Genomic DNA, 26,858 nt, shown 5'->3' on the forward strand with positions numbered 1-26,858 from the left:
TCTTGGCTTATTCAAATATTTAGGGGACTATTCCGTTCTCTATTTTCGGATTACATTTTTACCTTCACCCTGCTCAATTCCTCCATTGATTGCTCTTGCAGGAACGAAAGGAATTTTAGCATATATATCACTTCCCTGTACAACTATATAGCAGATGGGAAAAGAACGATTCATTGCACTATCAATTGATATTTAAGCACAAATGTGCTTGAATCAAACTGTAATTTATAGTACATCAATTCATTTTTCTGTTAAATGGTGCTGAATACCTGTAGCCTGAATTGACCCGGGAGTGACATTAGTCACTCGGTGTTTTCGCACATTGGCCGAAATGTGGTTGACTGGTGTGTGTGAGCTGCTTGTGAATTTGTTGAGCAGCTCATGTTACTCCAAGTCAATTAAGGTTAGACTCACTCAGTATCGGGGCTCTTAGAGAGCAGTCTTGTGTCACTTGTTATGTTTGTTTTTCTTTTTTACATTGGCTAATAAAGAAAGCTAAATTTTCCACTATGTAGAAAAGAAGAAAGAAAATATTATTTTATATCAAGGTGGTGAATGAGGGTTATCTATGTTTAATATAGTTTACTTTTACTATATGTGTGTGGTTTTTTTTACGGTTTTGAATAATGGTCAAGAGTCTTAGGGACCCCTGCCCATTTAGTTGCTTGTGGTTCTTTAAGCATCAGCAACATGAAGTTCAACAACAGCTGGAAGAGCAAGGCTGCATATAACAGCTGGAGAAGTGGCTATGACCCACTGAGTTCCCATTATTGAAAAATTGGCAAGTTTCCTGTTGGCAAAATCTGCAAAATGTTCAGCAAGCAGGCAATTTCAGTGAATTAGTAGATACTTTTGGCATAGTGGGGTCTATGCATCAAGCTAATTTGGCACTTAAAAGATGCAGAAACAGCTGTTTCCTCATCTTTTAAGTTTAGTTGCTATATATTACATACCTAATTGAGGAGATATGGCAGAAATCTCCTCCGTTTAGGCAAATACCATGTAGCATCACAGTCCCTATAGATTAATATGGGGACTGTGATGTTCTGCAATGCATGAAGCTTTGATAAGCTTTGCATTGTGCAGACAGGTAACGTCATCACCTTCCTCCTTTCACCGGCAGTGCTAAGCTGCCAGTAAATAGGAAAAACCACAGGGGTCTCTTTCCCCTGGACTCCCAGAGTAGCCCCGACATAGTGCATTGCAGTACTTAAATAGGCATTGTTGCAACTTTAATTTATAGACCCCAATAAGTGGAACTTTGCATACAAAAGTGTGCAGTACTTTCACATAAAAAGCTTTACTTACTGCATTGTATTCAACAGACCCCCTAGTGTTGTAAGTTCTATTTCTTTAGACAAATAGCAGGGAGTGGTGCTGATTGGTATAAAAAGTGAAGGTGGGGTATCAGGGAAGCGCCATCACCAAATTATTTCACAGAGAGGGGGACTAGGAAAGGAGCGTAGTTGTCACAAATGTTCTATTAAAATACAAAATACTAATTGTTATGTTTGCTTTTACTAGAATTCCATGTTACCTCCACGTCCAAGGTAAATACTTTTACTATAAGCAAGTGAATTGGTATTCATTTCAACTATATGGCTAAAAACATTGACAGCTTAGGTATATATATATATATATATATATATATATATATATATATATATATATATATAAATAATTGTACTACATAAATACAACCAGTTAGTGAAGCTCTTATTCATTAGAAGGTTTTCTATAATTTGAAGACAGAAGAGAGGCAAATGTATTTGTCATAACCAAACTGTAACTTATTTTCCACCCACATCCACCTCTGTAATTCCATCCCCCCACTTTCCCTCTAATTCATCAGCCACCCATCAACCCTCTTCATGTTTCCCATCCCTGCTTTTCATCAACTCCGTCCCTGATATTTCTAACCCCCTTCATCACCTTTCACCTCTGTGATTCATAATCCCCCTTTAATACCTCCCTTCATCTTCCCCCACCCATTCATCAATCCCCTCTAACCCTGTTCTTTACCATTTCTTTATTATTGCTCTTCCTCCATCAATATCTCCTTTCATAATCCCCCCACCATCCCTCTTCATCAGTCCCCAGCCTGTTCTTCATTGCCCCATACTATCCATTTTTATCACACCATCCACACTTATTATTCATCATTCCCTCGTCATCCCCTTTCAACATCCTTCCACTAGCCCTCTACATCCTCCCCCCACCCTTGTTATGCATTATTCCTCTTTATCTCCCATCGCTTGTCTTACACAGTAGAAATGATAGGTAGAGAAACATCACCCTGTATCTGATCACATAAGCAAGAAGAAATCTAGGAAAATAATCTATGGCATCACGTGTTAATGAGGTCACCAATCTCAGCCTGTCAGATACAGAAGCTCCAGCTTCTCTACCTCCCGCTTCTACTGTGTGAGGTAAGAGAAGCAGCATGGAGAGGAGTACAGAGCACATTGATACACACCCCATTTCCCTCTGCCTACCATTGAAGAGAAAGGCCATGTGTTAATATGATATGTTACGATCGCTCAGTGCGGAATGAAAGCAGTAAGGGCCGCTGCCATCCTTGTTCTGCTGTGAGTCACACTGACAGCTGAGAAGGAAATACATTGACGCCAGTGGCTAGTGCAGTGCCCAATGGGGCAGCAGGTTCCCAGACAATAGCTCTGGTTGTTCTGTCCACTCTATGTCCCTGGGTTACAAAATCATTAGTACATTTAGTAAGGTTTGCTATTTAGTAGTGGATGTCAAACCTATGTTGCTGCTGTATGCTGCATTGAATTTACAGAATATGTAACATAACAGTGTCAAACAATTAACATGAACTACAGATTCTAAAGGACAGTATGAAACATGTTTAGGCTTATTTACTCTGTAAAGAGAGACATATGTTAACTTCAATTTGTGTTGTATAGGATTCTGATCTGTTTGTTAAACTTAAAACAATATATGTATAAAGCATTAAAAAGTATGTGTTTTAGGCAACAAGTACCAGTAAAGCCAGACCCTCTGAGGAAACCTCCGTTGCCAATTTTACCTTCCTCACTGAAGTCAAACAATTTGAGGTAAGAATCCATTTCATTTAGATTTCTAATTGCAATCAGCATATAATATTTCACCACCTATATGTATAGATGGAGAGTAGTAGTGTAGCATCAACGCCCCCCACTTAATATTGCTTGAGTGATATATGTGTAATACCAGTTTCGTTTAATAATTCATTTAGTTCATAAAAATTTGTTGATCAGTTGCTTTTTAGTGGAATTTTGCAATTTTGAGCTTGGTTAGTAAATAACCTTTAGGGCCCATCCAGCCCTATCCATTATCCAAACATTATTATTGCACTTCTCATGTGATAAAAACTAAAGTATTAACACTGTTCAAGATATTAGAATACATCATTTGCTAACCTGCATTGCCAATACAATGGAAGACATGCTAGCTTTAATGTATTATGCTTTTTCTCACACTTATGTGTGATCAAGCCCATAGCGATGTTGACTAATGCATGAATAATAATTGCAATAGTAAACAACATTATTGCAAGCAAGATCCTATAACAAGTAGCAATCTGATGACAGTACAATAACACTACAGAAGCTATTGCTCCTTTTCAGTGTTTAAACTTATAGCTACTGGCTGATAATTGCTGACAGGTATTTTCACTAAGTAATGATCCAGGGGATAATACTTATTAAATGATAATATGTGACTCACGTAAACAAACTCTCATTATAAACAAATACAAATTCCATGTTGTGAGATTTGTGTGAAAAAAACACATTGGGGGCCGAATACTTTTTCAAAGCACTGTAAATAGCTTTTTGGGTATATGGTATAGTTCGCCCACATCCCCCCAAAAAAGGTTTATGACTTCAGAAACATTGACTGTGGCTCTTGTAGGTCAATATAAAACACGTATTAGTTGTTGTTTTTTTCTATCTTGTACACAACATCTACACATATTCCTGTTGCTGCCATATTACTTTCTATATACTTGGAACATATAGGGGTAGATTCAATTTCTCATGACAGAGTTGCAAGCAAAAAACAGTGTTCAAATTACTGCAGTCATGGTAATAATCATCATCATCATCTATTTATTTATATAGCGCCACTAATTCTGCAGCACTGCACAGAGAACTCACTCACATCAGTCCCTGCCCCATTGGAGCTTACAATCTAAACCCCCTAACATACACACACACAGACTTAGAGAGACTAATGGCAATTTAATAGCAGCCAATTAACCTACCAGTATGTTTTTGGAGTGTGGAAGGAAATCAAAGCACCCAGAGGAAACCTACGCAAACACGGGGAGAAAATACAAACTCCACACAAATAAGGCCATGGTCGGTAATCGAACTCATGACCCCAGTGCTGTGAGGCAGAAGTGTTAACCACTAAGCCACCGTGCTATCGTAGAAATGGCAATAATGCACAGCTATTACCATAGTAACGGTAATAATACATAGCTATTACCATAGTAACGGTAATAGTGCACGGCCCACGCCGTTCTAAAGAACAACATGGGGAATTGAGTTTGCTCCATAGTTATACATTCTTCACCTTTCAAGAGCTGCCCTTTGTTGTGATACTAAAGGTTATTTTTTGTTATAATTTGTGGAACATTACCCTGTTATAACTGTATCTTGAGGGATACATACTTAAATGTTTTGCAGAATATCTGGTATTAATACAAAAACTGTATGTACTGCACCTACTTCATTCCTGAACTCCTGCAGTCCCTAAGGGAATCCAGGCCTATCAGCAATGTTGTTAATTTTTATATACATGGTTGTTAATTGACTGAATAAGAGAATTACAAGTAATGTACTATAATAACTAAAAGGTGAACATACCCCATTAAAAAAATGCTAAAATGGGTGCAAACCATTAATGTAGTGTACTTTGGACTACTATATTTCATTTTTTCCACAGTTTATGACTGTACAGTAGTTTGTGGATGAACCTTAAGTTTCAGATCTGCCTAACTAGTTTCCTTCTTTATTTTTGTTCTAGACATAATGCAGATGCTGAAGACATATTGATGGTGAGCACACAATTAACAGTGTTATATGTGTTATTTGGCTTTGCTATTATTATCTTTACTTTTCTCAGTGCATCCCTTTTACAGTTTTATTTATATAAATGTTCACTCAGAGTTTAGATTATTCCAAAACATCTTATTCAATGTAAGAATTCTAACATGCACATCATGTCTTCATGCGTATATATCCATTCACTGAGTAAACAAGGTTTTGCCTTCCTTCATTCTATTACCTCTGCACAAGGCGGTGAAAGGTTTCTCTGTGCCCTAGACAGAGCATCAGCATACCGCCCCTTATGCCCCCAATTTCCACATATTTGCCCCTCACACACTTAACATTTGTAAAATAAAAAAAATAACTCTTACCTCCTCCTGGCTGGTTAGGTTGTGGTTCAGATGCACTTATAACCAGATGTACTGATGTCTGACGCAGAATGTTGTCCAGGCTTCACTGCTGCCCAGGAGCAAATACAGGATATCTAGAGGGGAGGCTGCAAATATTAGATTTCAAAACAAAACAAAAAAATCACCCACCTGTTACTGACATGTCCGTCACTGCCCACCAGCTTTTCTCACACATGCCACCTGTATAAATTGGCTCTTGTCACACATGCCACCTCCATCCCACCAACTTTTCTCACATGCCCTTAGCACACTAGCTTTTCTTCCATAAGCACTCCTTCCAAATGTGCCCTAGCCAGCTTTTTTCATCTATGTCCCCCTGCCAAACAGATTTTTTTTTTTGCCCACAAAATTTTAAACAAACAGCTTAATGCTGAATGCATCACATTTAGATTACCTGTGCTTATGTGTTAAAGTATTCTGCAGATTTAAATTAATTCTACTAACAGATATCAACAGGGGAGAGCCAAATAGTGTGCAAATACTAATAAAATGAATGGTTGCTCAAACCTTAAGTTTCCTTAAATTAATAGTATGTAACTTCTGAGGATTTCTGAAGGTAACCTCCCCTTTTTCCCCTATTTTCTGTAGCCCCCTTTAACCCAATTTCTGTTACCCCCTCCCCCCATTTTCTCAAGATACCCCCCCCCCCCCTCATTTTCTCTAGCCCACTCCTTTCTCTCTCCATATTTTTCTGGTGCCCTCTCTCTCTGTCTCCCCCCATTTTTCTGGTGCCCCCCTATGTTTCCCCATTTTTCTGATGCCACCTTTCTCTGCTCCCTCCCCCCCACATTTTCACCAGCCCCTCTCCCTCCGTTTTGTCTATATTAATATAATTACCTTTTCTTCTTTTCTATTCTCATCATCTTCGCTTCTTGCTCCTTCTTTTGTTTCTTCTTATGTCTTGGAGCTTCTGGGCTCCTCTTTACTGACTGCTTTGTGATGTCAGAGGCCTGGAGCAGGGGAGATGGTGCTGCCTTGTAACAGCACAGGCTCTCTTAGCAGGTCAGTACTGGGGAAATGGCGGGCGGGCGATCGCACCACCAGCACTGCCCAGCTAACAATGTCTCGTTCAGAGCCATTGTTAGTATGAGTGCCCGGCCACCCTGCCGCCCCCCAGAGCCCGAAAGCTGCCTAATGGTGGCCCCTGCCCTGTCTTTGCAGACCTGTCAACCTGAGCTTAATTAGTTAATTGATATAAAATACATTTTAGATCAATAAATGAATCCAGCAATGGGTGCTGGAATTGAAAAATAAGCAAAGGAAAATTGGGGCAGACCATTTAGCTCTCAGTAAATTGGCAGCTTGTAAACATCAGAATCTAGCATTAGAACCTTGCATAATAATATGGACTTATTGTCACCACCGGCTCGCTTCCTGTGCCCTCAGAAGTCCCGGCCGTCACCTTGATGACCGGAATGGTCGTCAAGGTGACGGCAACGGTCAAACGGCAAAGGCACTGGTCGGACGCTTTTTCAGCACGGCGTCCCGGCAGCATGGAAAGCCGGGCGTGCACGCGCATAGTTTAAATCATCTTTGTTAATCCAGCCTGGGGCTGAATTTACAGGCATTAGCCTGCACCTGTGTGTTTTAGGGACAAGCCCTGATTGGTCCTGCTCTGTACAGGCAATTAGTCTGCAGAAGTGCATACAAGCCCTGATTGGGCCATCTGTGTATTTAAGGCAGTGAGGTCTGCAGCCTCACTGCCGGTTATAGCTTCTGTTACCAGTCTGCAGACCTGCTCTGCTCCTTGTTCCTGTCCTTTGGATATTCTGTTGGATTGCCCGTGTATGACCCCTTGCCTGGATTTGGACCCTGCCTGTGTTTCTTGTGACCCCGACCTCTGGCGTGTTTACCGACCTTCTTGTTTGCTCGTGACCCTTGACCTTGGCTTGTTTATTGGATTCCCTGTCTGCTGGCGGCCCTCGACCCTTGCCTGGACTTCACTCCGCTTTCCCGGGTTCTCCCCAGCCGATATGCACTTCACGACCCTCTGTCAGTCTGCGGCCCAGTCTGTCCCCACCACTAGGGGCTCCAGTGAACACCTGACTGGCAGAGTAAATTCCGGGTTGTGCAGTTTCGGCTAGGGGGGTTCCTAACATTATAACCGACCTAAAGACATTCTGGAGACGAAATTGGGATGGATGAAAGCGGAACCAAATCGTCTCCATTCCAAGCCCTGGCGGGTCATGTTGAGACCCTGTATCAGATGGTTCGGGGATTGTCCCAGCATTTGTCCGCTCAAGAGGAGGACTCCCAGACTACACTAGCCATTTTCGGTTCCACAGATGAACCCAAGTTAAATTTGCCGGATCGGTTCTCCAGAAATAGAGCCCTGTTCCGGAACTTTAAGGAAAGCTGCAAGCTCTACTTTCGGCTGAAACCTCGGTCTTCCGGTTCGGAACCACAGAGAGTCGGGATTGTTATCTCCCTCCTGCAGGGTGACCCCCAGTCTTGGGCCTTCACCCTGCCACAGTCTAGTCCTTTCTTGCAATCTTTGGAAGCTTTCTTTAATGCATTCCGTCTGCTCTACGATGACCCTGACCGAGTTGCCTCCGCTGAGGCTCATCTACGGGCTCTAAAGCAAGGACGACGTCCTGCAGAAGAATACTGCGCTGAATTCCGCAGATGGTCACCTGACAGTGAATGGAATGATCCAGCGTTACGCAGCCAGTTTTGCCTTGGACTGTCAGAGCAGATCAAAGATTCACTTGTGCAGTATCCTTCCCCCACCTCGTTGGAAGGCCTTATGCAACTCGCCATTAAAATTGACAGGAGAATCAAGGAGAGGAAGACAGAGAAAGAGGCATCTTCCTTTTCATCTGCATTTATCCCGGTTCCCATGGATGAGGAGGAACCTATGCAGTCGGGGGCCTATCGCCTCTCTCCTGATGAAAGAGACAGAAGACAGTCACAAGGCCTATGTCTTTATTGTGGTAATAAAGGCCACTTCTCCTGCTCTTGTCCTTACAAACTTGAAAAAGGAGCATGTCTGGGAAAGGTCCACTTAGGTCTGCAAGTTGTTTCCCAAAAGAATGCTGTCCTGATTCCCGCACAAGTCACTTCGGTGCCAGTTCCGTGGCCCTGTCGGCCTTCATTGATAGTGGAGCTGCAGGCAAATTCCTCGACATCGGGTTTGCCCACTCCGCGGGAATTCCGACTTTGAAGCTTAAATCTGCCATTACCATTTGTGGCTTAGATGGGAGTCCATTGCCTGGTGGCAATATTACTTGGGAGACCCGTTTACTGCAACTGAACATTGAGGTTCTTCATTCAGAGTCAATGACTTTCTTCCTTATCGACTGTCCGTCATTTCCATTGATCCTGGGTCACCCTTGGCTTTCCCGTCATAACCCAGTCGTGGATTGGGTGAAAGGAGAAATTGTCCAGTGGTGCTCTTATTGCACACAGTCCTGCTTGACTCTGCCTCTGCATGTAATTCAGTCTATTCCGGAGCAGCTTCCCTCACAGTATCATGAGTTCTGGGATGTGTTCTCCAAAAAGGCTGCTGACACCTTACCACCGCACAGTGACTTCGACTGTGCCATCGAGCTTATTCCTGGTTCCAAGTTACCCAAGGGACACTTGTACTCCCTCTCTGGTCCAGAGACCAAATCCGTGCAGGAATACATTGATGAAAACCTGGAGAAAGGCTTCATCGGGCCATCTAAATCTTCAGTAGGAGCGGGATGCTTATTTGTATCCAAAAAAGACGGAGGACTAAGACCCTGTATTGACTACCGTGGACTGAATCTCATTACAGTCAAGAACACCTATCCCCTTCCTCTCATCTCCGTATTATTTGATCAATTAAGAGGTGCCACTGTCTTCACCAAAATCTATCTTCGTGGAGCATATAACCTCATCCGTTTTAAAGAAGGAGATGAATGGAAGACGGCATTCAATACGCACTCTGGCCACTACGAGTATCTGGTCATGCCGTTTGGTCTTAGCAACGCACCTGCAGTATTCCAGGACCTGATTAATGAAGTTCTTCGGGAGTTCCTTGATTGTTTCGTGGTCGCCTATTTAGATGATATCCTCATCTATTCTAAATCTTTATCCGTACATCAGGGTCACGTCAAACAGGTTCTACAGAAATTGCGAGAACACCACCTTTACGCCAAACTAGAAAAGTGTGAGTTCGAGGTGCAAAAGGTATCCTTTCTGGGTTACATAATCTCTTCTGAGGGATTCTCCATGGATCCAACTAAGGTTCAAGCTATCTTGGATTGGGTGCAACCAAACAATCTTAAGGCGGTGCAGAGGTTCCTGGGCTTCGCCATCTACTGTAGAAGGTTCATTCGTGGCTTTGCTGACATCATGGCTCCCATTTTCGCCCTGACTCGCAAATGAATGGATCCAACTAATTGGTCGCCCCAAGCAGTAGCCTCATTTGAAAGCTTGAAAAAAGCCTTTGTGTCCGCTCAGGTCCTTAGACACCCGGATCAAACTAAAGCATTTGTTCTTGAGGTCGATGCCTCTGACATCGGTGCCGGTGCTATCCTATCACAGAAGGACCTTCATACTCATCGTCTACACCCATGTGCCTCTTTCCCCCGTAAGTTCTCTTCAGCAGAAGCCAACTACGATGTCTGTAATAGGGAACTATTGGCAATTAAATGGGCCTTCGAGGAGTGGCGGCATTGGCTGGAGGGTGCTTCACATCAAATCTCCGTTATTACAGACCACAAGGACTTACAATATATTCAATCGGCCAAACGCCTAAGGTCGTTGTTCTTAACCCGTTTCAACTTCGTGATCACCTACCGACAAGGTTCTAAAAATGTCCGGGCAGATGCTCTGTTCAGAAGCTTCTTGGCACACCACGTTCCAGTCACAAACCCAGAGCCTATTATTCCGTCTTCCATAATCCATGTTGGGTTAACCCAAGACCTGAGTATCACACTTCAGAGATTTCAAAGGTTAGCCCCTGATATTACTCCGGAGCGGTGTCTATTTGTTCCAGTCCATTTAAGGAAAGCGGTTCTTGCAGAGGCGCATAATAGTAGGACTGCTGGACATCCTGAAATTCAGAAGACGCTAGAAATCCTTTCCCGTACTGTCTGGTAGCCATAATTGTCTGCTGACGTCAAAAGTCGTGTCCTCTCGTGCGAGGTTTGTGCCAGGAATAAAATCCCCAGGACTCGTCCAGTAGGCCAGTTGGTTCCATTGGCCATTCCTGTAAAACCTTGGACACACTTGTCCATGGACTTTATAGTCGATCTGCCACCCTCTGCAGAACACAATACCATTTGGGTCGTAGTTGACCGGTTCAGCAAAATGTCACACTTCATACCGCTAACCAGACTTCCTACCGCTCGAGATTTGGCCGTCTTATTCATCCAACATATTTTCCGTCTCCATGGACTCCCTACTGATATCGTTTCCAATCGGGGTTCCCAGTTCATAGCACAATTCTGGAAATCCTTTTGTACCCTTCTCGGAATCAAGATTAGTTTGTCATCTGCATACCACCCTCAGTCAAATGGGCAAACTGAAAGGGTTAAGCAGTCTTTGGAACAATTTTTATGATGCTACACGTCGGAATTTCATGATAACTGGTCCTCATTGTTACCCTGGGCAGAATTTGCTTATAATAATTTATGTCACTTATCTACCAAAACCTCTCCATTTTACTGCAATTTTGGTTTTCACCCCAGATCTAATTCTTTGTACTCGCTCAAGTCCGCTGGTGTTCTGGAGATTTGCTCCACTGCCAGGGATCTCAAAGTTATCTGGAAAAAAGTGCAGTCATCATTGAGACAAGCCAAAAAAAAAAATCGGACCGCCACCGTATCACCTGCTCTCTCAAAGTGGGCCAGAAAGTGTGGCTTTCTACAAAAAATATTAGGCTCAGACAGCCTTGCAGGAAGTTGGGCCCTAAGTTCATTGGTCCGTTTCTCATCATCAAGCAGGTTAATTCTGTTGCATTTAGGTTAAAAATTCCTGGGTCGTTGAGAATCCCCAACACGTTCCATTGTTCCCTGCTCAAACCTGTACTTTACCCAAGTCCATATGGACAGAGTCAGAACAGATCTAGAAAATCTGTGGTTCAAAGCATTCTTGATTCTAAAAAGGTACAGGGTCAGGTGCATTTCCTGGTGCAATGGAAAAATCGAGGTTTGGAAGAGCGGTCTTGGATTCCGCAAAGACAACTCCATGCCCCTAAACAGCTGAAGGAGTTCTTCAAGAAATTTCTGAAGAGACCTGGGTGTCGGGGTTCCTTGACCCCTCCTCAAGGGGGGGTACTGTCACGAGCCGCGGCGGTATCCACAGCCGCCGCGGCTCGCTTCCTGTGCCCTCGGACGTCTTGGCCGTCACTTTGACGACCGGAACGTCACTTTCGCCAAGGGAACGGTCGGACGCTTCTTCAGCGTGGCGTCCCGGCAGCATGGAAAGCCATTCGCGCATGCGCATAGTTTAAATCATCTTTGTTAATCCAGCCTGGGGCTGAATTTACAGGCATTAGCCTGCACCTGTGTGTTTTAGGGACAGGCCCTGATTGGTCCTGCTCTGTACAGGCAATTAGTCTGCAGGAGTGCATACAAGCCCTGATTGGGCCATGTGTGTATTTAAGGCAGTGAGGTCTGCAGCCTCACTGCCGGTTATAGCTTCTGTTACCAGTCTGCTGACCTGCTCTGCTCCTTGTTCCTGTCCTTTGAATATTCTGTTGGATTGCCCGTGTATGACCCCTTGCCTGGATTTGGACCCTGCCTGTGTTACTTGTGACCCCGACCTCTGGCGTGTTTACCGACCTTCCTGTTTGCTCATGACCCTTGACCTCGGCTTGTTTATTGGATTCCCTGTCTGCTGCCGGCCCTCAACCCTTGCCTGGACTTCACTCTGCTTTCCCGGGTTCTCCCCAGCCGGTACGCACTTCACGACCCTCTGTCAGTCTGCGGCCCAGTCTGTCCCCACCACAGGGGCTCCAGTGAACACCTGACTGGCAGAGTAGATTCCGGGTTGTGCAGTATCGGCTAGGGGGGTTCCTAACACTTATCCATGTTTTTCACTGCACAACTTAAGGAAAGAGTGAGCTTTATGCTGAGCCAGATCTTCCAGGTTTCATGTGTTCAACGATACGTAAAAGGAAGAGCTTTAAAGCAGATGGACCAACCCAACTTGTAGTTGTAGGATCAATAGCTGTTATTATACAATAAAGCTCCAGATACAAATGAAAAAATGTTTTGTACCTCCGTGCTGTTTGTTTTCTGATTTTTCATCAGAACTTTACTGCTAGATAGCAATACTAAAATGGCAAGGGACAGTCCCAAAAAGAAATGCCCTAAATCCCTCCTATATCTTTCTACTGTTGTGAGTGGAATATTAGTCGCAGCCATATATACTTCAATGCCCAAAATGTGTATCAGTTTACAAAGAATACAGTAGAACTGTCAGACACTGACTCACATCTGTACAATCTCATTCATTTCATGTTACTATTTACCGGATTACTCATGATTCACTGACACAGTAAAGATTACAGTCCTTCACTGCTCTCTCCATGAAAACAAACTATTAACTGAGCCTGTTTTAGATTAAAACTACATAGTTAGTGCTCGACTAGCAGTGAAGTGTAAATTCAGGGTAAAATTTAAATATTGTTACTGAATTTCTCACAACTGTCTAGAGTAAGGCGGGGCAGCCTGATTCTAGTGCTCTGTGTCCCAGCCACGGACATTTCTGTCCCAAAGTGGTACAGTTGTGAGGTATGTCAAGTCGGCTGTGATACATATGTTCAACAGTTACATGAATGACAAAACAAATGTACACAGTATCATTAGGTCGACAATAATTCCCTAACTCTAACCCTATAATATTGTCAACATTTGAATTGTCAACCTTTTAATACTGTCTACATTTGACAGTATAAGTATAAGAGGCGGGGTGTGGTCACGCCATGCATTGTGACGGTACCTCTCCACCAGTCCCAATTCATGGATATGAAATGTTGGGAGGTATGTTACTGCAGTGAACCTGAAGGGTAAACAGCAGATACTTATATGGGTTTTCTCTGATTAAGGGATCATTTGGGATTGTGATTTATAGTACTGTAGTAAGTGTAGTGTAATGTGAGTTCTAGTAAGTGTAGTGTGAGTTCTGAAAGGATCAATAAGGTCCACTGGGATAACTCTTTGTAGTTCTGGTAAAAGCTCTGATTGTAGTGCAAGCAGGGCAATCTGACCTTAGTGCATATGCAAATAAATATAAAGCAATGTTTAATATATGAAACTGCTTACTAGTATAGTATAATATAGTAATATACAGTTCAATCTGTAAGTATGTGAGAACTTTTTGTTAGAGGTGTTTTGTTAGGCGGATAATGATAGCCAACAATGATGCTTTAGCAAACTATTATGCCTTATCACCCATTGAAATACTCCAGATAATTTTTGAGCTTACATTTTCTTTAGGATGCACAGTAAGCCCTTCATTCCACGTATATCAATATATACAGCAATCTTTCTAGGCAGTATCTCTCCTAGCTCATTGTTCCAAAAGCTAACCTTACCTATTGCTAAACCTCAACTTGAACTAGGAGAGAAAGATTAATGGGCTGAACTTGCTGATAACAAAGGACAATAACTTTCATTGAGTGACCAGTAGGAATACATCCAACAGCATAGTATAGAGTTTCAGACATCCTGAAAATCAAGAAACAAACTGAAGCTAGAAAAATGGTTAGAATAAATCATTTATTTGATTTTGACAGTTGTAAAATATTCAGTTCAGTTCATTCTTAATACAATATTCTCTATTTTTTACAGGATGGAGATGGTACGTGTCTACCTCTTTGTATATGTATGTGTGTTTGTGTTGTAAAATTAGAATGTCAGCATCTAGGAGAAAACCAATATTGAGAGGTAATATTTGAATAATACTTTTTTTCACTATTTTTTTTTAACTTTAATGTTATTAACCAACCAAGGACATATAGTAAAACGATGAGAAAATTATAACAAGCTACAGAATTATTATAGAGTTTTTCAAGGGCATGAATTGTTCTCAGAGAAAAAACAGAACTTTGCTTTAAGGACCAAATGGGTCTTGAAAAATATAGTGTGTGCCAAGTTTTAAGTGAAACTTCTTTGCCTTTTGTCATTGAAAATTATAAAGAGGGCACTATCAGTAGATACACACACTGGATTTTCAGATGACATGGGTGAATATGAGAATGTGAAGCAGGGAATCATTTCTCTTTATTATTATAACTTTGTATAAATCCAGATGATGGTTGCACGCCAGTACCACTGCCAGTGACCACGACCCCGAGTAAAACACTTGCTGCTGGTGACAATGTATTCTCCACACACCACAGCTGCCAGGCATCTCCTGGAGTTCAGCCAGCAGTGGGGGTTCTGGAACACGTTCCCTGGAGACCAACCGGCACATGACACAATCATTGCAGTCTCCCCCGTACTTCCCTGCTAGAAACCAGCAAACAGGCTTGAGTAAATGGTGGTTGGAACCGCACCCACTTCTTTTTGGATGTGTGCAGGGACAGAGCCCCATTTGTTAGTTAGACAGGGTTTTGGGAGGGCTCAGAATCTGTTCATGAGCGGATTCAAGTTGTGCGTGTGTTCATCTGAGGATACTCCGGATGGTGTCCCCCTACTTTTTCTTGTGATTGAATTACACAGACAGGATGAGAATATGAGGGTGATCATTATCTGGTGGAGACTGGTGCATTGTTAAACTTTTTGCCAGGTGATACCCCACAGCTGGAAGAGCATTTATACACCTGGGCACTAGAGCCACATGTGTCTCCAGAGATGTCGGCCAGACTGGGCAGCTTCTTCACGTCTTCAGATCAAATCTTAGGTCTGCCTCCGGCCTCTGCATCATTTCATCTCATATTACCTTCTCCCATGTTCGCCTCCAAGACTTCTGCTGTGCTGCCTCTAATCTTTGGAAATCCCTACACCGTCTTACTTGTCTCTCCCACAACCTTCAGTTCTTCCAACACTCACTCAAAACTCACCTTTCCAAGCTCGTCTATCCTACCACCTCCTAACCTTTCTATCCATCACCTACTCTTCCACTTCTGCCATCTCCATTTTCTCACAGTTGGTCCTACTGTCTCTCACCACTCCTCCCTCTAGAATGTAAGTTTCCACGGGCAGGGTCCTCTCTACCTATTGTCCCACATCTGTTTATTGTCTGACTTCCTCATTTTTCCTGTCATGTCTTTTGCTGTACTCTGTGTAAGTCCCTATAGCATTACTCACACTCATTTGTGCTACTTGTATGCACCCCTAGCAACCGATGGGCTGGAGAGAAGAGGTGACATTATTTGCTAAATATAAAGTGCAGGCATATCTAAAGCTCTAGGGACAGCAGCTCCCAGAATATTCACCTTAATTTCCTACATCCAGCCAGGTTGTCAGCAGACATCAGATACAAGGTCATGCAGTGTGTCTTTCTTGTGGTAGTGTGTGCTGGCTCATGTATAAAAGTGGTGTAGTTTGTGTAGTGAAATGGGAACTGAACAGAGGAACAGGGAAAGCTGTGGGTGCATAGTTGTTACCATTAGACACCGATAGTCAGTGTCAGAGCACAGAGCTGAGAGCATTTAAACAGAGCGCGTTGGGAAAGTGCATGACTCCATTTCCGTTACACATTTTCATGTCCACAAATGATTTTTACTAGGTGCCGCTAAAGATGTTTCACTTCAAAAAATGCAGTGTATGATTAAGATTGCTCATTATAAAAACTGGAACTGTTTTTGAAACTGTCTATGTGAAAACCTTTTCGTGGTCATGTTCAGCAGTTTTATTTGAAAAGTATCGTTTGTCATGGACCATTTCTTCCATTATTTTAATATATACGTTTTCTTTTGAAACACTGGTTTTGTTGCATGCTTTAATACTGACTGCTTATTACCATAGCGGCTCCATTTGCTTTTGATAAACCAGCCTTAGATGCAATAATGATGCCAACAATAATGTTTTTATATGTTGAATAGTGAGGTAATGGTGATAATGTTCTTTAGCAGTAATTTAATATTACCCTACTAGTGCAACTGTTTGAAAATTAAACTCACATCTGACAAAACTACCTATCAGCTGCTTAATTATTATTTTAATGATTGTATTATTTTATGCTCTGCAGATCTACAGAGACAATATCCTCACCGTCCTTACAATTCAAACACCTTCCCTTCAACATCACCGAAACCCCCCATGAAACAAATAAATTCAGGATCCAACACTTTGCCTATTACAGATATGTATGTTATATTAATCCTTAAAATTTTGTATGACATATAAAACTAACATTGTTACATTGTTTTGTTATGGCTACTTCTTAATATCTGTTGATGTTCATATATTGTACCACACCTACCATTTATCTCTCTTCCGGTATTGTCACCGCTGAAAGGGTGGCCAATTCTAGAAAAACCAATGAAGATAACGAATTCTCACTTGTGGAAGTTAACGCATACCCAAAGTTCGACACAGCTAGTACAAGCTCACAAATGGAAATCAGACTGGAGTCAAAACAAGAAAGCCCAATATGATAAAAGGAACAGGAAATAAACACATTGGGCCTGATTGATTAAGGAAAGTAAAGCAAATAAAATTAGTAAGTTTTCTCCTGGACAAAACCATGTTACAATGCAAGGGGTGAATATTAGTTTATTATTTTGCACATAAGTTAAATACTGGCTGTTTTATCATGTAGCACACAAATACTTCATAGCTTTGTTTTTACAAGGACATGTAAAGTTGATCTAAGACGTGTCCTTCCCCAACTGTAAATCTGTCCCTACATTTTAAATGTATCTCTCCCTCCAATGCAACATGGTTTTGCCAAGGTGCAAAGTTACTCCCTTTTTTGCTTTACTTTTCTTAATGAATCAAGCCTATTAACTGCATACAGCAATTCGGTCTAGCCTGCACACAGTACATGAATGTGTAGTGCAAAAATACCTTACATTAGCTAAAATTGATGGAACTGCAATGAAAAAGCAGGGCATTATGGTTGGTTGAGCTGTGAGGGAAAATACATCAACTATCACAGCAGAGAGGAACAACATTTTCAAAACTACTCTGCAGCATATTAGCAAAATACTGAAAGATAAATAACTTTTTCCACATGGCTGTTTTATTACAGGTGCATCTGCAAGTGCAGTTCTCTACAAAACAGGTCCCATTAAAAGTAAAGGCCTTCAGAATTGAAATGTATTTGTAGGTGCACTTTGAGCAATGTAATAAAAAGCTTCACATGCACAAAAAAATAATATAAGCATATTTTTCCTCACTTGCTTGCCATGAGAAAGGCTAAAACAAGCAGTATTTAAGGCTAAAATTGGGAAACTTTATTCCATTTAAAAGGGTGGCACTAAAGAAGGTGTACACTTTTATGTGTGCTGAGTCATCTTGGTTTACCAGAGCAATATCTCTTTTTCTTTTGTTTGAATAAATTGTTAATAGATTTTACAACATGGAAGGAGCCCCTGGTTTTATTGATTTCTAGATCGTTGATGGTCCTGTGGAGAACGGGAAGAAAGAGGAAGACGTAGGGATTCCGATCCATTTGGAGAAAAAAGGATTTTACAAGCTGAACTTAAACATATATTTATGTTTATGCTTTAAAGAGACATTTCATTACAATTGATCATTTGCACACCGTTTTATATTAGAAATATGCAATTATAACATATCCTTACCAAGAAACATTTGGAAAGTTCTGCTTTATTAAATATACTACTGCACAGCCATGTGTTCTTTTTTGTCTTTTAAATAGCTAGCAAACAAAGCACATTTTGTTTAATTTTTTCATCCATGTGTATTACAGCTCTCACACTGGTGCTCCATTATTAGGAGGGCTGCCATACACCCCATACAAACCAGGTAAACAATACATTTTTTCTTTCTTTTTGTTTTCATTCCTGATTTTTTGGTATATTTTGGCTTTTGGTGTGCTGCGGAATTCTGGGAAGGGGTTAGATGTGCCGAGAGTGGGAAAAGGTTGCGGAGAACTGTTTTATAATAAACAAATTAGGGACAAGTACAATATTTAGATCTTTGGGAAAGGGGTCTAGCTTTACATTTCTTACAAATAATAATATGCTGTTTATATGCATACTCTCTTAGTCCTAAAATACAACATTCATATACCGCATTGTAATGTATACATCCTGCTCTGGAAAATCTGCCCTCCAAAGACTACCAATTCGAGTGGCTTTTAAGTGCTAAAAATGGCGGCCATGAAACAGTTTTTCTTCATATTTTAATCAGTATGTCTGGCCTATAGTGGTTTTTCCCGACACCTGTATCCCTGCTGCATTGGCCAATGCACATGTCTCTAGAGTTAAATGAAATTCTCATTTGTTCCCTTTTTTAGTATCTGGACAAAAGTCTTATTAATTCAAAAATGTAGTAAATAAACCATTGATAATGTGGTTTTGTGTCTAAGGCCTTGTACACACAATCATTGAAAAACAAAGCAAAATAAAGGCTAGTTAAGTTCTCCTCACTTTGACAGTGTGCAATGTGCATTTGCAATGTGTACAGCTCATATTCATTATTGCATCTTAAAGCATTCCTGGAGCTTTGCTTCAGCATTATGTACAAAGAAGTTTGGAATAAGCACATACATCATGCGACATACATCCTGTTAAAGAGGTATTTTCTCCAAGAGGTTCGAATACAATCCTACATATATAGAAAATACTGAATGTTTTTAAATGTAATACACAAATACTGGGTGGGTTAATATTTACACTGCAATTTAGAGTAGATCTAGATTTAACACTAGGTGTAAATGAGGAATTGTGGATAACAGAAAAATAATTTTTAGACCCCATAGGATTTTAGGAAATAGGATTTTTTGTTCAGAGGATGTTTGGTAGGGAGTCAGGCCCACATACTCATACCCTTGGGTTTCACTGTCATTGCTGTGGAAGGTGATGAATGCTGTGTTTGTTTTTATATACATATATGTGTTATGTGTGCAGTATTCTAATGTAAAGGACTACAGATATAGGACCTAAATCATTAAGGCAACTAAGGCAAAAAAAGGAGTAAATGTTCTCTGGGACAAACCATGTTACAATGCAAGGGGTGCAATTTAGTTTATTATTTTGTTAAATACTGGCTGTTTTGTTCATATAGCACACAAATACTTGTTAGCTTATATTTGCACTGAAATTTAAAGTTGATGTAGGACATGCCCTATCCCAACTATAAATCTGTCCCCGGATTTAAAATTTACCTCCCCTCCAATGCAACATGGTTTTGCCCAGTTGCAAAGTTACTCCTTTTTATGCCTTGCTCTCCTTAAAGACTCAGGTCCGTAGTGGTGAAACCAGTGGTCGAAGTGGAAATTTAGAAGTGGTGGTATGAAACTTGTAATGGGAATTTAAATGAATGGAACTTTATAGTTTTACAATGGAGGCAGTAGTAGAGGTGACAGTAAGGAATACCACTGTATATACCCCCACCTTGACCACTGGGTGAAACTATAAAGGAACAGGTTGTGCAACCATTACGGGGCCCAGAGATGAAGGGGTCCCAGCCTCTGGTTGAGATTGCATTTGTATGTCAGTGATGTTGACAATAATGTGGTGCAGATATGTGAATAAGTGATGGAATGTGTGAAGGTCCTGAGAAAATTATGTATCTGGTGGATACATTGGGGACAAACCAATTTCATCCTCTTCATTTTCTGCAGTTGTTTGTTCTTGCTGTTAATTTAAGTCTTAGTAGCTTCATAATCTCTAGGGACTCATATACTTCCTCTAGGATGGCTTTCTCTGGAGCCGATGGATGCAAAATTCTTTGCTCCTACGTTACAGATCTTGCACTAGTTTCCAATGCTGCTGCTCAGTGCTCTGTGTCCTTAGTGAGGATGACTGTCGTGACTTCTTTTGACTTGGAGTCCTTCGTCTCTATATCTCTATGTACAGTAGCCGGAGGTTTCCAACGGGAAAAAATTATTTAACAACTGAACAACAACAAGAAATCTTGAAAACAAATATTTTGATGTTAGATAATGGAAGAAACAGAATATTTACTGTCTCACCTCCATTAAACAACTCTAAACACTGCATATAATGTCAAAATCGATGCACAGCAAATTGAATGCTTGACAAAAAGAGTGTGTATGCAGGTCCATTCACTTACGTTACTTTGTAATCAATTAGCAACAAAGTGTGCTTAATAGGTTTTTAGAACACATGTTAAATACTTAAAACTAACTCCTGTGTGTACAAGTCTGTCTTCTCTATCAAGAGTACAACTGTATACTACTAATTACTGATCTATTTGGCCATTTACCAGATAACCGGTTTTCAGAAGGGATCGGAAACGGCAGACCTCCAGCACCGATTCCTGTCAGCAGTATGTCCCAGCACATGTCAGGAAATAATGTAAGACCAATATGTAGTTTAGAAAATGTGATGACAGGATTATTAGCTGGAAAATAAACTCTTATATGTGCATTGTGGGTTATTTACTAACATTGCATTTCTGGTAATAGTCACAATTCCGACAATGACTATAGCGACAAAAGAATGCAGATTACAATAATCCTAATATGAAGGAAATCCAGATTTACCATAAAAAAAGATACACAAGATGACTGACACGCCTCCTATACATTCTGACTGCAGAAAATGCAGGCACTTGCAATTGACGTCAATTCAAATGGCGACAGTGAGATTTACGGTTTTAAGGCGGCAAAGCCGGAACCCGCAGCCTCTATAATCAAATCTATGGGTTAGGGTTAGGGCTAGGGTTACAATTAGAATCAGGATAAAAGGTTCTAGGTTACTCTGGCAGTGGGTCTTGGCATAAAACCAGAAATCTCATTGTAGAATTTTGAAATTATGTCAGTTTCAACTGCTGGCATTTTCTGCAGTCAGAATATATATCGGGGGTGTCAGACATGTGGCGTGTCTTTTTATGGTACGTCTAGATTTTCTCCAAAATCGCCATTATTGTAACCGGCATTCTTTTGTTGCTATAGTCATTGTCACAATTATCAGCGTTGCAAAAATGTACCCACCCTGCATTTCATTGTCTAACTTGTTCTAGATACTGTACATAAAAGCTAATTAATGATAACATTTACCTGCAAATGTGAATTAAACCAAATCAAACCAATGGTAGTAACTAAATATGTATTTTGTTTTCATGAGTCATAGATGCTTCAGTGAAAAGTTTTTGTTTGGCATTGCAAGCTATTCGTTCTACCATTTTTCAAAATATTTTGCCCACTTGTAAGCACTGTTTTATTGAGTTCTATAAACTACATGTTTACTTTTTTTAAATTAATTTATTATTAACACCCATATTTTTCCAAATGTCCCCCCATACTGTTTCTAGAGATGCAGTGCATTAAACAAAGTGCTTTCATATTTGGGAGAAGTGTCCCAAAGCTCAACACTTCGGAAGTTAAGTAAGGCATCTTATTGGGAACGTTTTTCCAACTGCGACAAATCTAGTCTTATCACATCACTCTAGCCCAGGGGTCAGGGAACTTTTTGAACTTTTACCCCAAAATATATGTAGATACGCCGACATTACCCCCTTGATTTGAAAGGAAGGAAATCATATATTATTAATTATTGGAATTCAAATTTTTATTGAATCTTTTCAAAATTTCTTTGAATGCTTCAACTTCAAAACTTCAGGTTTTGGAGAAATGATGTTGCTTCATTTTTGATACAAGAGCATCAATATTGGGGCATTTTGATGTCAGAGCAATTTGGATACAGTCTTCAGCATCCAATCGATTTCTCTGCTTTGTTTTATGTTCGTTAGAGTGGAAAATCCTTGTTCACAAAGGTAGGTTGTTACAAAAGGCAGCAACTTTTTGACTGCCTCCTAATGTGCAATTTTGTTGCCTTTGCAGCTGTTGACATCCAAAAATATGACAGATCTGCTTTGTTTTCAAAAGCAATACGTGCTTCATTATTGCATCGAAGCTCAAGAAATGCCTCTGCCAACTCTTGAGGCTCTTCTGGTACAACAGCAATTTCACATTTAAAGGGGTCTACAATCCAACTGACAGCATGTGAATCGGCAGCAGTACCCCCAGGAATTTAATTTTTACCCCATTTGGGGTAATTTACCCCTGTTCCCTGACCACTGCTCTAGCCCATCTAACACAATTCACATGGGCAACCAGGTGGCTCCATATCCCCTGATCTACCAGATAGTTCAATGTTTTTTAGGAACAGTTCTACATTATACAGCCAGCGGTTCCTCGCATTGCCCTCTTAATAGCCTCAGCCCTTACAAGTGACGTGAATCTCACTGTCGGTATGTCTGTTTGTCTGAATTCTGGTATGTCACTATTTCAACACGTCTAATTTTAGGTATTTCTGAAATTACATCTGTCGCTTTTAAAATATCGTTGAAACTGTTGTCAGGATTTAGGTATTTGATATCACATAATCAACCCACTCAGACAGGTTGGATGAACAAAATTGCAGCACTTAATCATGGAGCAACACTATACACTTTCGTTGTGCACATATACTAGGCATTGGAAATCCAAATTTACTGATGTGGATAATGACAAATTGTTAAATGATAGATGTTCTGATCCACCAATGTGGATGTTGTAGCAATTGTAAAATAAGTTGCACTTCTACTACAACGTGATGTGGTCACAAACTGTGCTGACCAGATGCAGAGTTGACTCATAACTCTGAGTTGTGTATAGTTACGGTATTGCTACTTCCATTTTACAAAGCAGTGATGCTAATGTCAGTTATTATGAGGCTTAAACAGGGAAATAATTACTGAATTGATTCCTTCTATTGTGTAATTTTGGAAACAGATTGTTTCCTCCGAGTTCAAATGGTTCCATAATGGATAATAATGTAAATAAAATGTCTCCTCAATTTCTGTCAAACAATTTGCTGTGGTTCTTTTCTAAGTTTGAAGTCCTTTGTTGCTTCCTGTATTTCCACCAATGTAATTATCATGATGTTTTGAGGAATGAGATGAAAAAGTTGTAATATCTGAAATTGTTCTAGTTAGTATATGAACATTGTCATTGTCATTGATAACTGTTCCATCAGGGCCTTGAATATAGGGTATTGTCCAGACTGAATGAAATTAACTATTTTTTGCTTAATTAAAATCTTCTAGTCAGTAGTGTAAAGATCTTGGTCCTGATTCATTAAGGATCTTAAATGAAGAGGATCCTTATTTCAGTTATCTGTTACATTGCAAGGGGTGCAAACTAGTGTTCTGTTTTGCGCATAAGTTAAATACTGACTGTTTTTTCATGTAGCACACAAATACTTGATAGCTTATTTGTACACTGAAATTTAAAGTTGATATTTGTGTGTTATATGAAAAAACAGTCAGTATTTAACTTATGTGCGAAACAGAACACTGGTTTGCACCCCTTACAATGTAACATGGTTTTGCCCAGGAGACTGAAATAAGATACCTCTTCATTTAAGATTCTTAATGAATGAGGCCCCTTGTTTGCATACTGATATGTATGCTTAGGACAAAGGCTACTTGATGTGACAATAAGTTTTGAATGCAGTCCCTATATATCTCTTTCGAGGGAGTGGATTATATGATTGGATAAGTTTAATTTTCAAGTTTCAGTATTTTAATGCATGTTTCAGCCATCTTATCTTTATTTAATCTTTCTGCTTGTGCTATTAGAATTCTTAGAGATGGTTGACTGTGTCAGTTATCATAGCAGGTATACTGAGGTTATTTTTTGCAATTTAAACTTGACTATTTTAACTATTTTAAACTTGACAAACTATTTTACAATTTTAACTTGAGGATAAAGTGTAGAATAGGCGGCGCGGCTTGAACGCCATCTTAACCGGGCACATTTTGTTGGAGTTCTGGCTACAAGGCCATAAACTATGGGTCATGTGGCAATTTTGCCCTACCATCTGGCACTCCTGCCTCCGTAATCAACCCCCCAACCATCTTGGGTCCGTTCGGACCAATTCTGTAATCTGACCATGGCTGCAAGTGGCGATGGGGACCAGCGGTCTACCCTGAGCTGTATATGACCTGGCAATTTATACTACCTAAATGGGCTCTTTCCTCATATAATCATAATGGCCACTGCCTGAGGACCCCCTCATAGATTGAGTCACTGCCGGGACGCTTTTGCTTCCATCTACGGATGTCCCGCTAAGTCACCACAAGAATAACTGCTCCATTAGCTGCTCCCCTATTACCGGCAGGCTTGCTATGTCCTTAATCCTTGTGTCTCGATTGATTGTCCCCTGAAGATCAAATTGCTCCAGCCTCCTGGTGGTTCACTGGAGGCTTGGGCCTACTTCAGGGGCTCATCCCCAACCTGGAGTACGGTGCTTTCTTGCCGCACACATGATCTCTGGACGGAAGCACAGGACTTTGTGACCCTAGGGAGCCTACATTACCTGTGCTAGGCTCAGGCATTGCTAACCTGGATGCATGTGACATTGAGATTTGCATCTCTAGAGGCCTTTGAAGGAGACTTTAAAACTATTCAGGCTGCAAGGCCTCTGTACCTTTGTATCATCTGCAGTTGTTTATACCCTTGAATCTGCACCGACCACTACATCTTGCTTGGAAGTGTCAGTGGCCTCTATTCCCGGCTGCGCTGCTGTCATTATTGCGTAACCACTCCAATCAATATTGCCAATTCAGTACCTAACCAGCAATACTCTCCTGGCTGGATGACACAGGTGCTTGCCCCCCTGCGTGCGCCTCCTGGTGAATTGCCTTCCCTGTTACTACCTTTACTACTGCCGTGAATTTTATGGGACTATCATATTGACTTACAGGTACTCTATCCCATTTGTGCCTGGTTAGTGCCACCTAATGAAGGGTACAATCCCATGGCTATGACACTGTAGCTTCAACCCAGTCTTCATCTGGATATGTGACACAGTCACTTTACACCAAATCCTATGTCTGGAACGACAAACTCCTTACTCTGCTGTCACTGACCTAGACACGCCAGCCCTTTCAGAGATTTTTGCTGTATTGGACCTACTACTCGAAAGAGTAACTATGGGTCTTAAAAAGATTAAATCTTCTAAACCGTCTCCTCAGCTCCCCTTCTTTGAACCTCAAAAGCTGGGTTCTGCATCCTCATCCTCTAAAGGGGAGGAGGACTCTGGAGGAGCACATTCTCTATCTGGTGTCACCCAATCAGATTCCTCATCTCCTGGGGACACTGTATCACAGATCGATCCAGATGCTTCAATTACCTTTAAATCTATGCAACATCTGTTGTCCACCTTGAAAGCACACCTGCTATCTGACATGCGCTCATCCCTCTCGTCCATCCAATCCAAGGTGGTGGAACTGAGGAGCAGAACAGGTCACCTAGAGAACAAAATGGAGGAGATGGTGACCTCTCACAACAAACTAATAACCTCTCATGAACAAAACTTATTGCTAATATTCTTTCTTCTGTTATCCCCAAGCTGATACATCCAGACCAAGTGGGGTTTGTCATGGGCAGGCAGGCTCTTGACAATTCGAGTCGTTTCTTACATTTGATAGAACAAGTTCAAAAAACCAATTTTGCTATGTTACTTCTCTCACTAGACACCAAAAAGCGTTCATCAGATTCCACTGGTCTTATATGGCATGGGTCCTTGGGTTTACAGGGGATATTCCAAAGAACATAATGGCACTATTTACTAGGCCCTCCGCACTTCTGTTTAGCAATGAGTTTCTCTTTGCCAGTTTCCCTATCTCTAATGGTACTCATCAGAGTTGTCCTCTGTCCCCCTCATTTATCTCCTGGCGATTGAACCACTTGCCAATCGAGTGAGGTATCAACGGGAATGTGGGTGCGTCATTTTAGGTGGAAGGTCACAAAAACTTTTAATCTTTTCACCTACGGTGTCCTGCTGTTCATTTCCGACCCAAAGACCTCATTGCCAGCCGCCCATATAATCTTGTCCCTGTTCATTAAGGCTTCCAATTATAAATTCAATACATCTAAAACAGAAGCCCTTACAATTAATATTTCCCCAGAGAGACTTCAGGGTCTGAAAGACAAATTTGCTTATATATCGAAATCCACATATCTCTCCTATTTAGTCATTCAGATTACCGCACTTGGATACTGTTACTGATAAGAATTTCTTCCTGTTCATGCAACAACTTTCAGCTTTGACGGCTTCATGGATTTGCTACAAGGTCTCCTGGTTGGAAATCTCAGTGTTCAAAATGTTACTCCTCCCGAAAGTGATGTATTTGTTCTGAATGTTCTTTCGGCTCCCAACTATAGCCCAAGCATGGAAGCAACTATTACCTCCCCTACTGACAAAAATTATATCAAATCTGAATTATAATTTGGAAATGAAGACTTTGGGAGTGCTCAACTCTACACAGCTGCCTCTCCACTACTGAAATGGCGTAGCTGGTAAGTCTATACAACTGATGGA

At 41.0% G+C, this 26,858-nt stretch overlaps 1 protein-coding gene across 4 annotated transcripts in view; it reads left to right on the forward strand.

The window, feature by feature from the left end:
• The window catches only part of LCP2 (lymphocyte cytosolic protein 2), a 103,031-nt gene that overhangs the window by 67,892 nt on the left and 8,281 nt on the right, over nt 1-26,858 (forward strand). For all 4 annotated transcript variants that reach the window (XM_075209808.1, XM_075209809.1, XM_075209810.1 and 1 more), the window contains 7 exons: nt 1,525-1,550; nt 2,994-3,077; nt 5,035-5,065; nt 14,236-14,245; nt 16,580-16,697; nt 18,269-18,324; nt 20,755-20,843. In XM_075209808.1, the coding sequence (XP_075065909.1) occupies nt 1,525-1,550; nt 2,994-3,077; nt 5,035-5,065; nt 14,236-14,245; nt 16,580-16,697; nt 18,269-18,324; nt 20,755-20,843 (414 nt within the window). The remainder of the gene's footprint in view (nt 1-1,524; nt 1,551-2,993; nt 3,078-5,034; nt 5,066-14,235; nt 14,246-16,579; nt 16,698-18,268; nt 18,325-20,754; nt 20,844-26,858) is intronic.

The sequence above is a fragment of the Mixophyes fleayi genome, chromosome 4, assembly GCF_038048845.1.
Source record: "Mixophyes fleayi isolate aMixFle1 chromosome 4, aMixFle1.hap1, whole genome shotgun sequence".
Lineage (NCBI taxonomy): Eukaryota > Metazoa > Chordata > Amphibia > Anura > Limnodynastidae > Mixophyes > Mixophyes fleayi.